The 14,690-nt window shown below is 40.3% G+C and overlaps 1 protein-coding gene and 1 long non-coding RNA gene across 2 annotated transcripts; one reads left to right on the top strand and one right to left on the bottom strand.

The window, feature by feature from the left end:
• Positions 1-3,351: 3,351 nt before the first annotated feature.
• On the bottom strand, positions 3,352-7,219 carry LOC311121797. Its single transcript, XR_014612353.1, has 3 exons — positions 7,064-7,219; positions 6,447-6,587; positions 3,352-3,417 (listed from the first exon to the last, which is right to left on the bottom strand). It is a non-coding gene; the product is annotated as an uncharacterized lncRNA (long non-coding RNA).
• A 4,662-nt stretch (positions 7,220-11,881) lies between these two features.
• Positions 11,882-12,535, top strand: LOC311121818 (claudin-6-like; the record flags this gene model as incomplete). Its single annotated transcript, XM_084196261.1, has 1 exon — positions 11,882-12,535. The coding sequence occupies one exon, from the start codon at positions 11,882-11,884 to the stop codon at positions 12,533-12,535; it is 654 nt and encodes a 217-aa protein (XP_084052387.1).
• Positions 12,536-14,690: the final 2,155 nt, after the last annotated feature.

Below are 14,690 nucleotides of genomic sequence, written 5' to 3'. Positions count from 1 at the left end.
TTCACTGTGGGGAAAGGGCCCTTGTTGATAGCCTATAATGTTCAGTTTGATTCACATTTGTCTCCATCAAGCAGAAGGAAAATTCATCTAAAACAATTCCTGTTTGTATATACAATCCCCTTCTCCAAACAGATGAAGCCCTATTCATTTACCTAGCTTACATTTAAAAAATAAATTGTTTACAATATTTGTCATTTAGCAGATGCTCTTATCCAGAGCAACTTAGAGTAGTGACTGTATACATTTACTTCTTACTTCTCACTAGCTCTTATCAATAGTTCTTATCAATGTATACATTACAGTGCATAGATAACATAGATAATACAGATAATATATCCATGCACTAGTGTTATTTCTATCGGAAATAAGCAAGTCAATGTTTTTCTGATTGGAACCGACAGTTTCGCTCAACCTTATTAATGGTTTCCTCTCGCCTAAAGGTGGTGGAATTATTAGGAGATGAGGTCAAAGTCAGAATACAGCACATCTGTAGACACACCTCCAATCATGTGATTTCAACCCTGAACCAATTCCAGGGGCAAACTGAACGAAATGGGGAGGGACCTACTTGAATTTGTCCAATAGAAACTCTTGATTTACTTGCAAAATCGCTGGCATATTCGTTAACCCATGCTTAAGTTTAAAGTCAGAATACGTAGAGAAAAACGTGCATAACAAGGGAATGAAGTTCCATTTACGCATGCATAACTCTAGTCTGAATTTTACCCCATGAGCTTAGTTAAAATAGTAATTGTAAACAAACACTACATCTTGTATATTTAAAATTAACAAAACTATAATTTTTATGTCATAGTCAGTCATTGCACCCATAGCTCTGTTTCTGAATTTGTGACGGTTAGATTTCTCCAGGCCCATTCCTCAGTTGTTTACCAAAAACGTGGCAGAGTAAATACTTTTTAAATCATTTGAATCTAAGATTACACCTTGTAAATAACTCAAAATAATGGTTTCCATCAATGTTTTATTTGCCTTAAACATCATGCCAATGAGTCAATGAGATTTCATAAACAGTAAAAACAAACAAAATATGACTGATGACAAAAACTACATGATAAGGGTAAAACACATTTGGCCCTGAAGATGATTATAGTCTTCAGTGTGTGTTCAAATAAATCAGCAATATGTAGGAAATCTTCCTGAAATAACACTGGTGGATACACCGTTTTAAAGCAAATAGTTGAATAGAAGGAAGGTTGGGGACTGGTTCAAAGATCATGTAATCCCATCAACATACAGCAGGAGGCACCATTAAACTCTTAGAACTGAACAAGCTTCATCACTACTGATAACAGGCTATTGGAAATCCAAGGGAAAGTAATACATCATTTACTTTCAACATCTGTCATTACTGTAAAATGCAATTACATCTTATACAGTCAGTTTTAATACTTTAATGGAGGCCTCTTTCCAGGCAGGTAGACTAGCGGTTAAGAATGTTGGGCCAATAACCGAGAGGTCGCTGGTTTGAATCCCCGAGCCAACTAGCTGAAACATCTGTCGAAATGCCCTAGAGCAAGGCACTTAACCCTAATTGCTCCTGTGGTTCACTCTGGATAAGAGCGCCTGCTAAATGACTTAAATGTAAGAACAGCAGAAGAGCTTACATGAACGTGGTCCTCTGTAGCTCAGCTGGTAGAGCACGGCGCTTGTAACGCCAAGGTAGTGGGTTCGATCCCCGGGACCACCCATACACAAAAATGTATGCACGCATGACTGTAAGTCGCTTTGGATAAAAGCGTCTGCTAAATGGCATATTAATTAAAGGACGAAATCTAGGTTACATACAGTGGGGAAAAAAAGTATTTAGTCAGCCACCAATTGTGCAAGTTCTCCCACTTAAAAAGATGAGAGAGGCCTGTAATTTTCATCATAGGTACACGTCAACAATGACAGACAAATTGAGAAAAATTGTAGGATTTTTAATTAATTTATTTGCAAATTATGGTGGAAAATAAGTATTTGGTCAATAATAAAAGTTTCTCAATACTTTGTTATATACCCTTTGTTGGCAATGTCACAGGTCAAACGTTTTCTGTAAGTCTTCACAAGGTTTTCACACACTGTTGCTGGTATTTTGGCAGAGTTTACTGATTCCATGACATATATAAATAAATAATAAAAAAATACGCCATTTAGCAGACGCTTTTATCCAAAGCGACTTACAGTCATGCATGCATACATTTTTGTGTATGGGTGGTCCCGGGGATCGAACCCACTACCTTGGCGTTACAAGCGCCGTGCTCTACCAGTTGAGCTACAGAGGACCACAGCAGTGTTTACTTATTCCATGACAGATATGAGAGCAGGGTTTACTGATTCCATGACAGTTATGAGAGCAGGGTTTACTGATTCCATGACAGATATGAGAGCAGGGTTTACTGATTCCATGACAGTTATGAGAGCAGGGTTTACTGATTCCATGACAGATATGAGAGCAGGGTTTACTGATTCCATGACAGATATGAGAGCAGGGTTTACTGATTCCATGACAGATATGAGAGCAGGGTTTACTGATTCCATGACAGATTGCGCCGACAACAATAACAACATTGTTGAGATTAGTAGTGACCAGGGCCCATAGGAGTGCTGACCTAATATCAGTTTAGACTTTTAGATCATAATGAATAAGATTATATGGACAGATCCTAGATCAGTACTCCTACTCTGAGATGCTTTGTGGATACGGGCCGTGATGGGTTGACAGCCACTGGACCTTGGTTATTGTTGCTGTTATTTTTAAGGATTTTAAAGGGGAGGATGAAGGCCTTTCTTTCAGTGGCCTGGCCTGTAACTCTCGTCAGACAATTTCTGAATACTTGGTCAGATGAAATCAGGGAAAGATATTGCTGGATGAATCTCTCTTTTAATCCCTTGATGACTAACAGGTTCAGACCCATATCAGGACTGACTTAACAGAAGTAGGCTAGCACTGCTGATGAATATTAGGGTTTCATCTATCTTTTAAAATAATTAATATAAGCTCTGTATATTTTATTTATTTATTGGGCTTTTATTAATTTCCAAATATTGAATAACCAAAGTTTGATAATTGCATCAAGGAACATGATCCATCACCAAAGTCCTTCCATCTATACACATTAGAATAGTTTTATCCTCCCAATGTCTTTATAAAAAGTAGATTCATTGCCTACACATGGTGCCTCCCAGTGACTCAGGGGCTCCACCAGTTCCTGACCAGTCCTGTTGTAAACCATATCACCGCCCCCGTCAACCCTCCCATGACAACACCCCCAAAACCACCTGTCAGGACCCCCATCAACAACCCCGTCACTATGGCGACGAAGAGCTCCAATCTGTCACCAATGATTCTTTGCCTGTCCTCCTTCCTCCACTGGAATCTGTAGCGCTCCCTCTCCTCCACCTCATTGGACCGCACTGCCAAGAGAAAGACACACCCCTCTTTACTCACAGGGGAGAACAGTCACCAAGGTGGAATACATCTACAGTGGGGAAAAAAAGTATTTAGTCAGCCACCAATTGTGCACGTTCTCCCACTTAAAAAGATGAGAGAGGCCTTTAATTTTCATCATATGTACACATCAACTATGACAGACAAAATGAGAAAAAAATATCCAGAAAATCACATTGTAGGATTTTTTATGAATTTATTTGCAAATTGTGGTGCAAAATAAGTATTTGGTCAATAACAAAAGTTTCTCAATACTTTGTTATATACCCTTTGTTGGCAATGACACAGGTCAAACGTTTTCTGTAAGTCTTCACAAGGTTTTCACACACTGTTGCTGGTATTTTGGCCCATTCCTCCATGCAGATCTCCTCTAGAGCAGTGATGTTTTGGGGTTGTCGCTGGACAACACGGACTTTCAACTCCCTCCAAAGATTTTCTATGGGGTTGAGATCTGGAGACTGGCTAGGCCACTCCAGGACCTTGAAATGCTTCTTACGAAGCCACTCCTTCGTTGCCCGGGCGGTGTGTTTGGGATCATTGTCATGCTGAAAGACCCAGCCACGTTTCATCTTCAATGCCCTTGCTGATGGAAGGAGGTTTTCACTCAAAATCTCACGATGCATGGCCCCATTCATTCTTTCCTTTACACGGATCAGTCGTCTTGGTGCCTTTGCAGAAAAACAGCCCCAAAGAATGATGTTTCCACCCCCATGCTTCACAGTAGGTATGGTGTTATTTGGATGCAACTCAGCATTCTTTGTCCTCCAAACACGACGAGTTGAGTTTTTACCAAAAAGTTCTATTTTGGTTTCATCTGACCATATGACATTCTCCCAATCCTCTTCTGGATCATCCAAATGCACTCTAGCAAACTTCAGACGGGCCTGGACATGTACTGGCTTAAGCAGGGGGACACGTCTGGCACTGCAGGATTTGAGTCCCTGGCGGCGTAGTGTGTTACTGATGGTAGGCTTTGTTACTTTGGTCCCAGCTCTCTGCAGGACATTCACTAGGTCCCCCCGTGTGGTTCTGGGATTTTTGCTCACCGTCCTTGTGATCATTTTGACCCCACGGGGTAAGATCTTGCGTGGAGCCCCAGATCGAGTGAGATTATCAGTGTTCTTGTATGTCTTCCATTTCCTAATAATTGCTCCCACAGTTGATTTCTTCAAACCAAGCTGCCTACCTATTGCAGATTCAGTCTTCCCAGCCTGGTGCAGGTCTACAATTTTGTTTCTGGTGTCCTTTGACAGCTCTTTGGTCTTGGCCATAGTGGAGTTTGGAGTGTGACTGTTTGAGGTTGTGGACAGGTGTCTTTTATACTGATAACAAGTTCAAACAGGTGCCATTAATACAGGTAACGAGTGGAGGACAGAGGAGCCTCTTAAAGAAGAAGTTACAAGTCTGTGAGAGCCAGAAATCTTGCTTGTTTGTAGGTGACCAAATACTTATTTTCCACCATAATTTGCAAATAAATTCATTAAAAATCCTACAATGTGATTTTCTGGAATTTTCTTTCCTCAATTTGTCTGTCATAGTTGACGTGTACCTATGATGAAAATTACAGGCCTCTCTCATCTTTTTATGTGGGAGAACTTGCACAATTGGTGGTTGACTAAATACTTTTTTTCCCCACTGTATGTTCTTTGAGGGAAGTGTGTGAAAAATAACCTCCTAAATACTATATTGTATTGTACTGTATTGTATTGTATTGTACTATATTGTACTGTATTGTACTGTATTGTATTGCACTATACTCTATTGTATTGAATTGTATTGTACTGTATTTTACTGTATTGTATTGTATTGTACTATATTGTACTGCATTGTATTGCACTATACTGAATTGTACTGTACTGTATTGCACTATACTGTATTGTATTGAATTGTATTGTACTGTATTGTACTGTATTGTATTGAATTGTACTGTACTGTATTGCACTATACTGTATTGTATTGAATTGTATTGTACTGTATTTTACTGTATTGTATTGTATTGAATTGTACTGTACTGTATTGCACTATACTGTATTGTATTGAATTGTACTGTATTGCACTATACTGTATTGTATTGAATTGTACTGTACTGTATTTTACTATTGTGAATAAGTATAATTAAGTAAATGGCACAGATCATTAATCAACGTATTTCACAAATCACCACTAGATGGAGTGCTTTCACTAAAAGACTGAAAATGAGCTATTTCCATTGATGGAGAAAGATGATGTAGCCCCTAGACACTGATCTGAGGTCAGCTTTGTGTTTTAGTCCTATAAATAAGCCCTGACAGGATTGGATAGGATAGGATAGGATAGGATAGGATAGGTGCCATCAAGGGGTAGAAATGCCCACATAGCCTTTCACAGAGGTAGGTGGAACTACAGTATAGCTTTAATACAGGTCCTAATGGTTGTCCTAGGATCAGATTACCCTGACTAAATACTAAACAAACTATTAAAGAGTAAGGTGGAACTACAGTATCGCTTTAATACAGGTCCTAATGGTTATCCCAGGATCAGATTACTCTGACTAAATACTAACCAAACTATTAAAGATGCAATATGCAGAAATCGCTCTGCCATTTCCTGGTTTCTAAAATTCTAATAGTTTGCCTAATTTCAGTTTATGTGACAAAACAAGCAGTCATTGTGTAGAGAATCATTGTACCATCTAAACCGCTGTGTAATATATTTTCCACAACCAAAATGTTTTGTATTTTCAGCTGTTTGAAGCTGGTGTACAAAACCGAAAGTAAAAGACATAAAAATAAAACGTAAGAATGGGAAGCAAAGAAATAGCACACATAGAACAGATCTACCGCTTCTTAGACTTGCTTTCAATGAGAATGACAGATCTATAACTCACATTTCTATGTGAATTTGGTCGGGTCGTCCAAAAAAGTATTATTGTAACTTTAAAGCGCTAAACCATATATAACAGATATACAGTGGAAAATATAGAATTCAGTATGTTGTTTTATGTTGAGTCACTCACCCACTGTAGGTTTCTGGAAAACAGGATCGCTCTGTGCAGCTCTGACCAGTTCATTTTTGTAGTGTTCCTGCATTTGGCTCTGGACTATATCTCCCATAATCCTTCGCTGATACTTCTCTGGCTTCTCCCTAGTGGGACTGGCTGATAAGGTGGGAAATGTAGTCATTGGACTTTTGTTCTGTTATGTACCATTCTCCACATTGGAGTCTGGCTTAATTATTCATAAGTTATTCATTATTATGTTTCAAATCAAATCAAATCAAATGTTATTGGTCACATACACAAATGTAGCAGATGTTATAGCGGGGTGTAGCGAAATGCTTGTGTTCCTAGCTTCAACCGTGCAGTAGTGTCTAACAATTCACAACCATACACACACATCTAAAAGTAATAGAATGAAGACATATATAAATATATTTATCAATGTGTATTTGAATTTTATACTGTAATCAACCAAGAAAGTGTTGAGCTGACCATGGCTACTACGGTTATTGACATAAACAGCAAAGTACAGGTGAGTGTCAACATGCACTACAATAGGATATTTTATGATTTCTCAATGGTTAGTATTGTTTAGCATTACGAAGTAAGGAAGTCAAGAATAGTTCAGAACTTACTCAGACGCACTTCCATTTCAGCTCTGCCGGGGTTAAGGAGACTCTCACAACAAGTAATGTTATCACACCACACTGAGGAAGTTATGAAAAAAATATTGCTGAAAGAGCAAATCACAAATTGTGGTGTTTCTCTCTCTCTCTCTCTCTCTCTGTGTGTGTGTGTGTGTGTGTGTGTGTGTGTGTGTGTGTGTGTAAATCAGCACGCCATGCAGCAAGTCAACTAAACAGTCACCTAATATTCCTATAGCTGTGTGCTCCAGTCCTTCTCTCTCTCAGGTGAATCAACACATGTAGGCTATACACATCCCAAGAGTAGATCACCCCAAAATCAAACATGAGACATTTTCAATACGCTACACAGGAAGAGCAATGTTCATGACTCGGCACTATAATCCATTGAAATTATTTGAGATGGGCGCCATTTTATGCTATCTCATTAGCTGATGCTAATCTTTAACTTTCATTTTAATTGAGGCCATCAGATTTCTCCTAAGAGTAGCAGGATCTAGACAATATGTTGAATATGGACTCAACTGAACTTTTAATCACTTCAGAATTATTAAAACATCCGACAAAGCTTTTTTGGGGGTTAACAATACAATTAAAAAACTTTAGAGTTTAAACATTACCTCGCCAACACACGGGAGCCTCGCGGATCCTAAGCTTATCTTTTCATCAGAGATACATTTGGAAATCAATTGTAAGCAATAGGTTATACAGCTCTCCTATCTCTGTTTTTCTTTGTCAAATTTCCCATAAACTCGGTTTAAATACACTAACTTTCACAATTTACGTAGCTGTTTCAGGTGATCTATGGCAAGACCGTAGTCCAAGGTGTTATCAAGACAGTAGTCCAAGGTGTTATCAAGGTTTTTCCGGGACGTGATAACATCAATAAAACCTAAGGTTCAAATCTGTTACTGCTCCTGCAACAATGGAATGTTAACACTTTAACTGCTGAAATACATGATGGAAGACATTAACTGAATCTAGAATGTTAACACTTTAGCTGCTGAAATACATGATGGAAGACATGAACTGAATCTAGAATGTTAACACTTTAACTGCTGAAATACATGATGGAAGACATGAACTGAATCTAGAATGTTAACACTTTAGCTGCTGAAATACATGATGGAAGACATGAACAGAATCTAGAATGTTAACACTTTAACTGCTGAAATACATGATGGAAGACATGAACTGAATCTAGAATGTTAACACTTTAGCTGCTGAAATACATGATGGAAGACAACAGAATCTAGAATGTTAACACTTTAACTGCTGAAATACATGATGGAAGACATGAACTGAATCTAGAATGTTAACACTTTAACTGCTGAAATACATGATGGAAGACATGAACTGAATCTAGAATGTTAACACTTAAGCTGCTGAAATACATGATGGAAGACATGAACTGAATCTAGAATGTTAACACTTTAACTGCTGAAATACATGATGGAAGACATGAACTGAATCTAGAATGTTAACACTTTAGCTGCTGAAATACATGATGGAAGACATGAACTGAATCTAGAATGTTAACACTTTAACTGCTGAAATACATGATGGAAGACATGAACTGAATCTAGAATGTTAACACTTTAACTGCTGAAATACATGATGGAAGACATGAACTGAATATAGAATGTTAACACTTTAGCTGCTGAAATACATGATGGAAGACATGAACTGAATCTAGAATGTTAACACTTTAACTGCTGAAATACATGACGGAAGACATGAACTGAATCTAGAATGTTAACACTTTAGCTGCTGAAATACATGATGGAAGACATGAACTGAATCTAGAATGTTAACACTTTAACTGCTGAAATACATGATGGAAGACATGAACTGAATCTAGAATGTTAACACTTTAGCTGCTGAAATACATGATGGAAGACATGAACTGAATCTAGAATGTTAACACTTTAGCTGCTGAAATACATGATAGAAGACATGAACTGAAACTAGAATGTTAACACTTTAACTGCTGAAATACATGATGGAAGACATGAACTGAATCTAGAATGTTAACACTTTAGCTGCTGAAATACATGATGGAAGACATGAACTGAATCTAGAATGTTAACACTTTAACTGCTGAAATACATGATGGAAGACATGAACTGAATCTAGAATGTTAACACTTTAACTGCTGAAATACATGATGGAAGACATGAACTGAATCTAGAATGTTAACACTTAAGCTGCTGAAATACATGATGGAAGACATGAACTGAATCTAGAATGTTAACACTTTAACTGCTGAAATACATGATGGAAGACATGAACTGAATCTAGAATGTTAACACTTTAGCTGCTGAAATACATGATGGAAGACATGAACTGAATCTAGAATGTTAACACTTTAACTGCTGAAATACATGATGGAAGACATGAACTGAATCTAGAATGTTAACACTTTAACTGCTGAAATACATGATGGAAGACATGAACTGAATCTAGAATGTTAACACTTAAGCTGCTGAAATACATGATGGAAGACATGAACTGAATCTAGAATGTTAACACTTTAACTGCTGAAATACATGATGGAAGACATTAACTGAATCTAGAATGTTAACACTTTAACAGCTGAAATACGTGATGGAAGACATGAACTGAATCTAGAATGTTAACACTTTAACTGCTGAAATACATGATGGAAGACATGAACTGAATCTAGAATGTTAACACTTTAACTGCTGAAATACATGATGGAAGACATGAACTGAATCTAGAATGTTAACACTTTAACAGCTGAAATACGTGATGGAAGACATGAACTGAATGTAGAATGTTAACACTTTAACTGCTGAAATACATGATGGAAGACATGAACTGAATCTAGAATGTTAACACTTTAACTGCTGAAATACATGATGGAAGACATTAACTGAATCTAGAATGTTAACACTTTAACAGCTGAAATACATGATGGAAGACATTAACTGAGTCAGACAGTAATGCAGAGAAGTACCATATGGAGATTGATAGTTTCATATAGTTAATGGAAAACACACAAACCTTTGACCCTTGTAGAAGCCTTGTCAGTCTGTGGGACATAACGTCTCATTGTGTTGCTGATCTGTTATGCATGTGTGTATGTGTGTGTGTGTGTGTGTGTGTGTGTGTGTGTGCCCGTATGTGTGTGAATGCTAGGGTGTGTGTCGGTGCATAGATGTGTGTGTTCTTACCACCATGTGTGTGTGTGTGTGTGTGTTCTTACCACCATGTGTGTGTGTGTGTGTGTGTTTGTGTGTTCTTACCACCATGTGTGTGTGTGTGTGTGTTCTTACCACCATGTGTGTGTGTGTGTGTGTGTGTGTGTGTGTGTGTGTGTGTGTGTATGTGTTCTTACCACCATGTGTGTGTGTGTGTGTGTGACATAGTGGCCAGCCGGGTGCTGCTCCCCTCCTACACTCCGCTGTGTGAAGCACGTGTGTGTGTTTGCATGCTAGCGTGTGTGTGTGTGTGTGTGTGTGACATAGTGGCCAGCCGGGTGCTGCTCCCCTCCTACACTCCACTGTGTGAAGCACGTGTGTGTGTTTGCATGCTAGCGTGTGTGTGTGTGTGTGTGTGTGTGTGTGTGTGTGTGTGTGTGTGTGTGTGTTTGCATGCTAGCGTGTGTGTGTGTGTGTGTGTGTGTGTGTGTGTGTGTGTGTGTGTGTGTGTGTGTGTGACATCGTGGCCAGCCCAGCTGAGCGCTGCTCTCCTCCCACTCCTCTGTGTTAAGCTGTGCTCCAGTGAGACAGTCTGGTCAGTCTGTGTGTATGACAGAGGAATGAACACACCATCACAGACCTCTACTACTACACAGTGTTAGACTACACAGGACAGGACAGAACTCTACTAATACACAGTGTTAGACTACACAGGACAGACCTCTACTAATACACAGTGATAGACTACACAGGACAGACCTCTACTACTACACAGTGTTAGACTACACAGGACAGACCTCTACTAATACACAGTGTTAGACTACACAGGACAGGACAGGACTGTTCATACTGTCCAATGGTGCAGAGCAGCAGAGTCCTCTGGGGTAAGTAAGTATTATCATGGTTATCTCTGTAACTGTTTTATCATTTCAGAATGACTGTTTTGATTCTGTTTCTTTCTGAAATGTGTAAAAGTCACAAGTTACTGGTTATTATGTTATATAATAAAATTATAAAGTTATCATGTTAATATGTTGGGACATGTGATCATGTTAATATGTTGGGACATGTTATTATGTTAATATGTTGGGACATGTTATCATGTTAACATGTTGGGAATTGTTATCATGTTAACATGTTGGGACATGTTATTATGTTAACATGTTGGGACATGTTATTATGTTAATATGTTGGGACATGTTATCATGTCAGTATGTTGGGACATGTTATCATGTTAACATGTTGGGAATTGTTATTATGTGTGTATACATTAACATAAACACAGGTTCAGAGAGGACAATGTACTTACAGTGTATTTCTTCACCATGTCCTGGCAGGAATATTGTTGTTGCTGTTAACCCGTCTGAGAATGTGGAAGAGGAGTTGTTGACCATCACTGTTTCTACCATAAGATACAGAACTACCGCATATTCAACCAAGAGGAAAGAGACAGAAACATTCCTGCAACATTCCCAGGGGCGTACAAGAACACTTTATCAAGGGGAACTTGTGTCACCTGTTATCGTTGTTTTGGAGAAGAGAGGAGATTTGAAACCATCTTGACAACACTCATCATCTAGTGAAAACCAGGGAAAACACACCAGGCCCAGTTGAACAGAACTGTGTGGAAGTTTTGCACGTCGCCATGGCGTCCACAGGTCTGCAGCTACTTGGTCTCCTATTGGCTGTGATTGGCTGGGTGTGCGGGGCTCTCGTCTGCGCCTCCCCCTTGTGGCGAGTCTCCGCCTTCGCGGGCGGGGAGATCGTGATCGCCCAGGTTCTATGGGAGGGGCTATGGATGACCTGTTTGTCCCAGAGTACGGGACAGATCCAGTGTAAGACTTACGACTCCACCCTGGCCCTCCCCATCTCCGCCCAGGTGTCCCGCACCATCTCCGTGCTGTCCCTCCTCCTCTGCCTCCTCGCCCTCCTGCTAGGCGTGGCTGGGGCTAAGTGCACCAAGTGTCTAGGAGAAGGAGCGTACTCCTCCAAGGCTAGGCTAGCCCGTGTGGCTGGGGTACTGTTCTTCTTCTCTGGGCTGCTCTACCTGGTACCTATCTGTTGGACAGCCTACGCCGTGGTCAGGGATTTTTACGATCCAAAAGTCGCCGCGCCGCTGAAGAGGGAGTTAGGCCCGGCCTTGTATCTAGGCTGGGGGGCGGGAGTTCTGCTGCTGGTGGGAGGGGCTCTGCTGAATGCAGGCTCCTCCCCTCCAGGGGTTAGGGCAACGCCTACTTTTGGGGTAAGTGGGAGGAGTAACCCACTGCCTGTGGTGGTAGAGGAGAAGGAGTACGTCTGAAACCTGCCACACCAGGGTTGTGTTCGTTAAATTGGGAGAAAACGCACTGAAACAGGGAGGGACTACCTGAACGTGTCCAATGTGTAATGCTCATTTTCGTTGTCCATTGTAAAACATTTTGCTACATTATGCCCTAATGAATACAACCCCATCACTAAACTCTCAGTGAAGGAGAGACAGGTCAAAATGTAAATAAGAAAATGCGTATGATTACGTTTAAGAAAATGTGCATGATTATTCTCCATTTCTGAAGGCCACATGTAGCCAGCTTTGTTATTCTGTTATGACATCATCTTCTAGTTGTTTTTACTGTGATTTGAGTTTTCTGTGTTAACTTCTTCTTGGTGAGTGTAATTTATACATTAAATAATAAAGTATTTCACAAGTTGTTTGTTTTACCTACTGTACTCATATATTTACAAGTTGTTTATTTTAGCTACTGCACTCATATATTTACACGTTGTTTATTTTAGCTACTGCACTCATATATTTACACGTTGTTTATTTTAGCTACTGCACTCATATATTTACAAGTTGTTTGTTTTAGCTACTGCACTCATATATTTACACGTTTTTTGCCAGAGTGGGACAATGTGTGATGCACTTGTGTCAGTGTGGGAGGTGAAATGCATTGTGGGATGTGTTAATAACTAAATGTTTATTAATGTGACATAACTGGCATCACTCAGATTCCACACTGCCCACTCTCTCTCTCTCTCTCTGTGTGTGTGCGTGTGTGTGCGTGTGAGTGTATGTTCTGGAGAGCCCACACGTAGGCAGTGTTTGTGTGTGTGTGTGTTTGTGTTTTGTGTGTTGCATACAGAGTGGTTATACAGTAGCACAAAGGCAGCGTACAGGACGCAGACAAAGACCATCTGTATAACATGTGCCAGGACGCCAGTCACCTCCACCATACTGACCCAGTCACGTGAACACGTATGACATCATAGAAATAGAATCTACAGACCGGGGCCTCCTCATTCAAGTCAATGAAAGTTGCAGGATTAGAGGTTCCAAGCCCTTTCTAGAGAGTCTATTTCTATGATAGTTCCATACAGCAACAATGAACTCCATTATTACAGGGCTTTCCAGACCTGGGTTCAAATACTATCTGAAATCTTTCAAATACTATTTAGCGATTGCTTTAGCTTGCCTGGAGTACCAGGCGGGTGGGGTTTGCACTTTTACGACTTTTCTATTGGTTCCATTGCAACAGGCGAGCTCAGTCAATGATTTCAAATAGTGTTTGAACCCAGGTCTCAAGGGCTGGTGCTTTCCTATTGGTCTCAAAACACTTGGTGTTTGAACCCGTCTGGATTACTGCAACTCGCTGTTGGCTGGGCTCCTTGCCTGTGCCATTAAACCCCTACAACTCATCCAGAACGCCGCAGCCCGTCTGATGTTCAACCTTCCCAAGTTCTCTCACGTCACCCCGCTCCTCCGCACACTCCACTGGCTTCCAGTTGAAGCTTGCATCTGCTACAAGACCATGGTGCTTGCCTACGGAGCTGTGAGGGGAACGGCACCTCCGTACCTTCAGGCTCTGATCAGTCCCTAAACCCAAACGAGGGCATTGCGTTCATCCACCTCTGGCCTGCTGGCCCCCCTACCTCTGCGGAAGCACAGTTCCCGCTCAGCCCAGTCAAAACTGTTCGCTGCTCTGGCACCCCAATGGTGGAACAAGCTCCCTCACGACGCCAGGACAGCGGAGTCACTCACCACCTTCCGGAGACACTTGAAACCCCACCTCTTTAAGGAATACCTGGGATAGGATAAAGTAATCCTTCTACCCCCCCTAACCCCACCCACATTTTAAATAAATAAATAAATAAATGTGGAAAGTGCTTGTCCCACTGGCTATCATAAGGTGAATGCACCAATTTGTAAGTCGCTCTGGATAAGAGTGTTTGCTAAATGAAGAAAATGTTAATGTAAACCCAGGTCTCAAGGGCTGGTGCTTTCCTATGGGTCTCAAAGCACTTTAAAAAAAAAACTAACCCCATCCACTACCAATGTAGTATATCTGAGAAATGACCAACGGCCATTTTGCGGTACTACTATTTGCAATGAACTCATAGAATGGCAAAGAGAATTGAGCTTTTACACTTTCTGTGACAATATTTACAGAGAAGGCCTCTAGGCCTAAACCAAAACT

Source organism: Coregonus lavaretus (assembly GCF_964263955.1).
Source record: "Coregonus lavaretus genome assembly, contig: HAP1_SCAFFOLD_171, whole genome shotgun sequence".
Taxonomy (NCBI): Eukaryota; Metazoa; Chordata; class Actinopteri; order Salmoniformes; family Salmonidae; genus Coregonus; species Coregonus lavaretus.
Note: the sequence above shows the minus strand (reverse complement) of the source record. Positions and strands in the feature narration are given on the sequence as shown.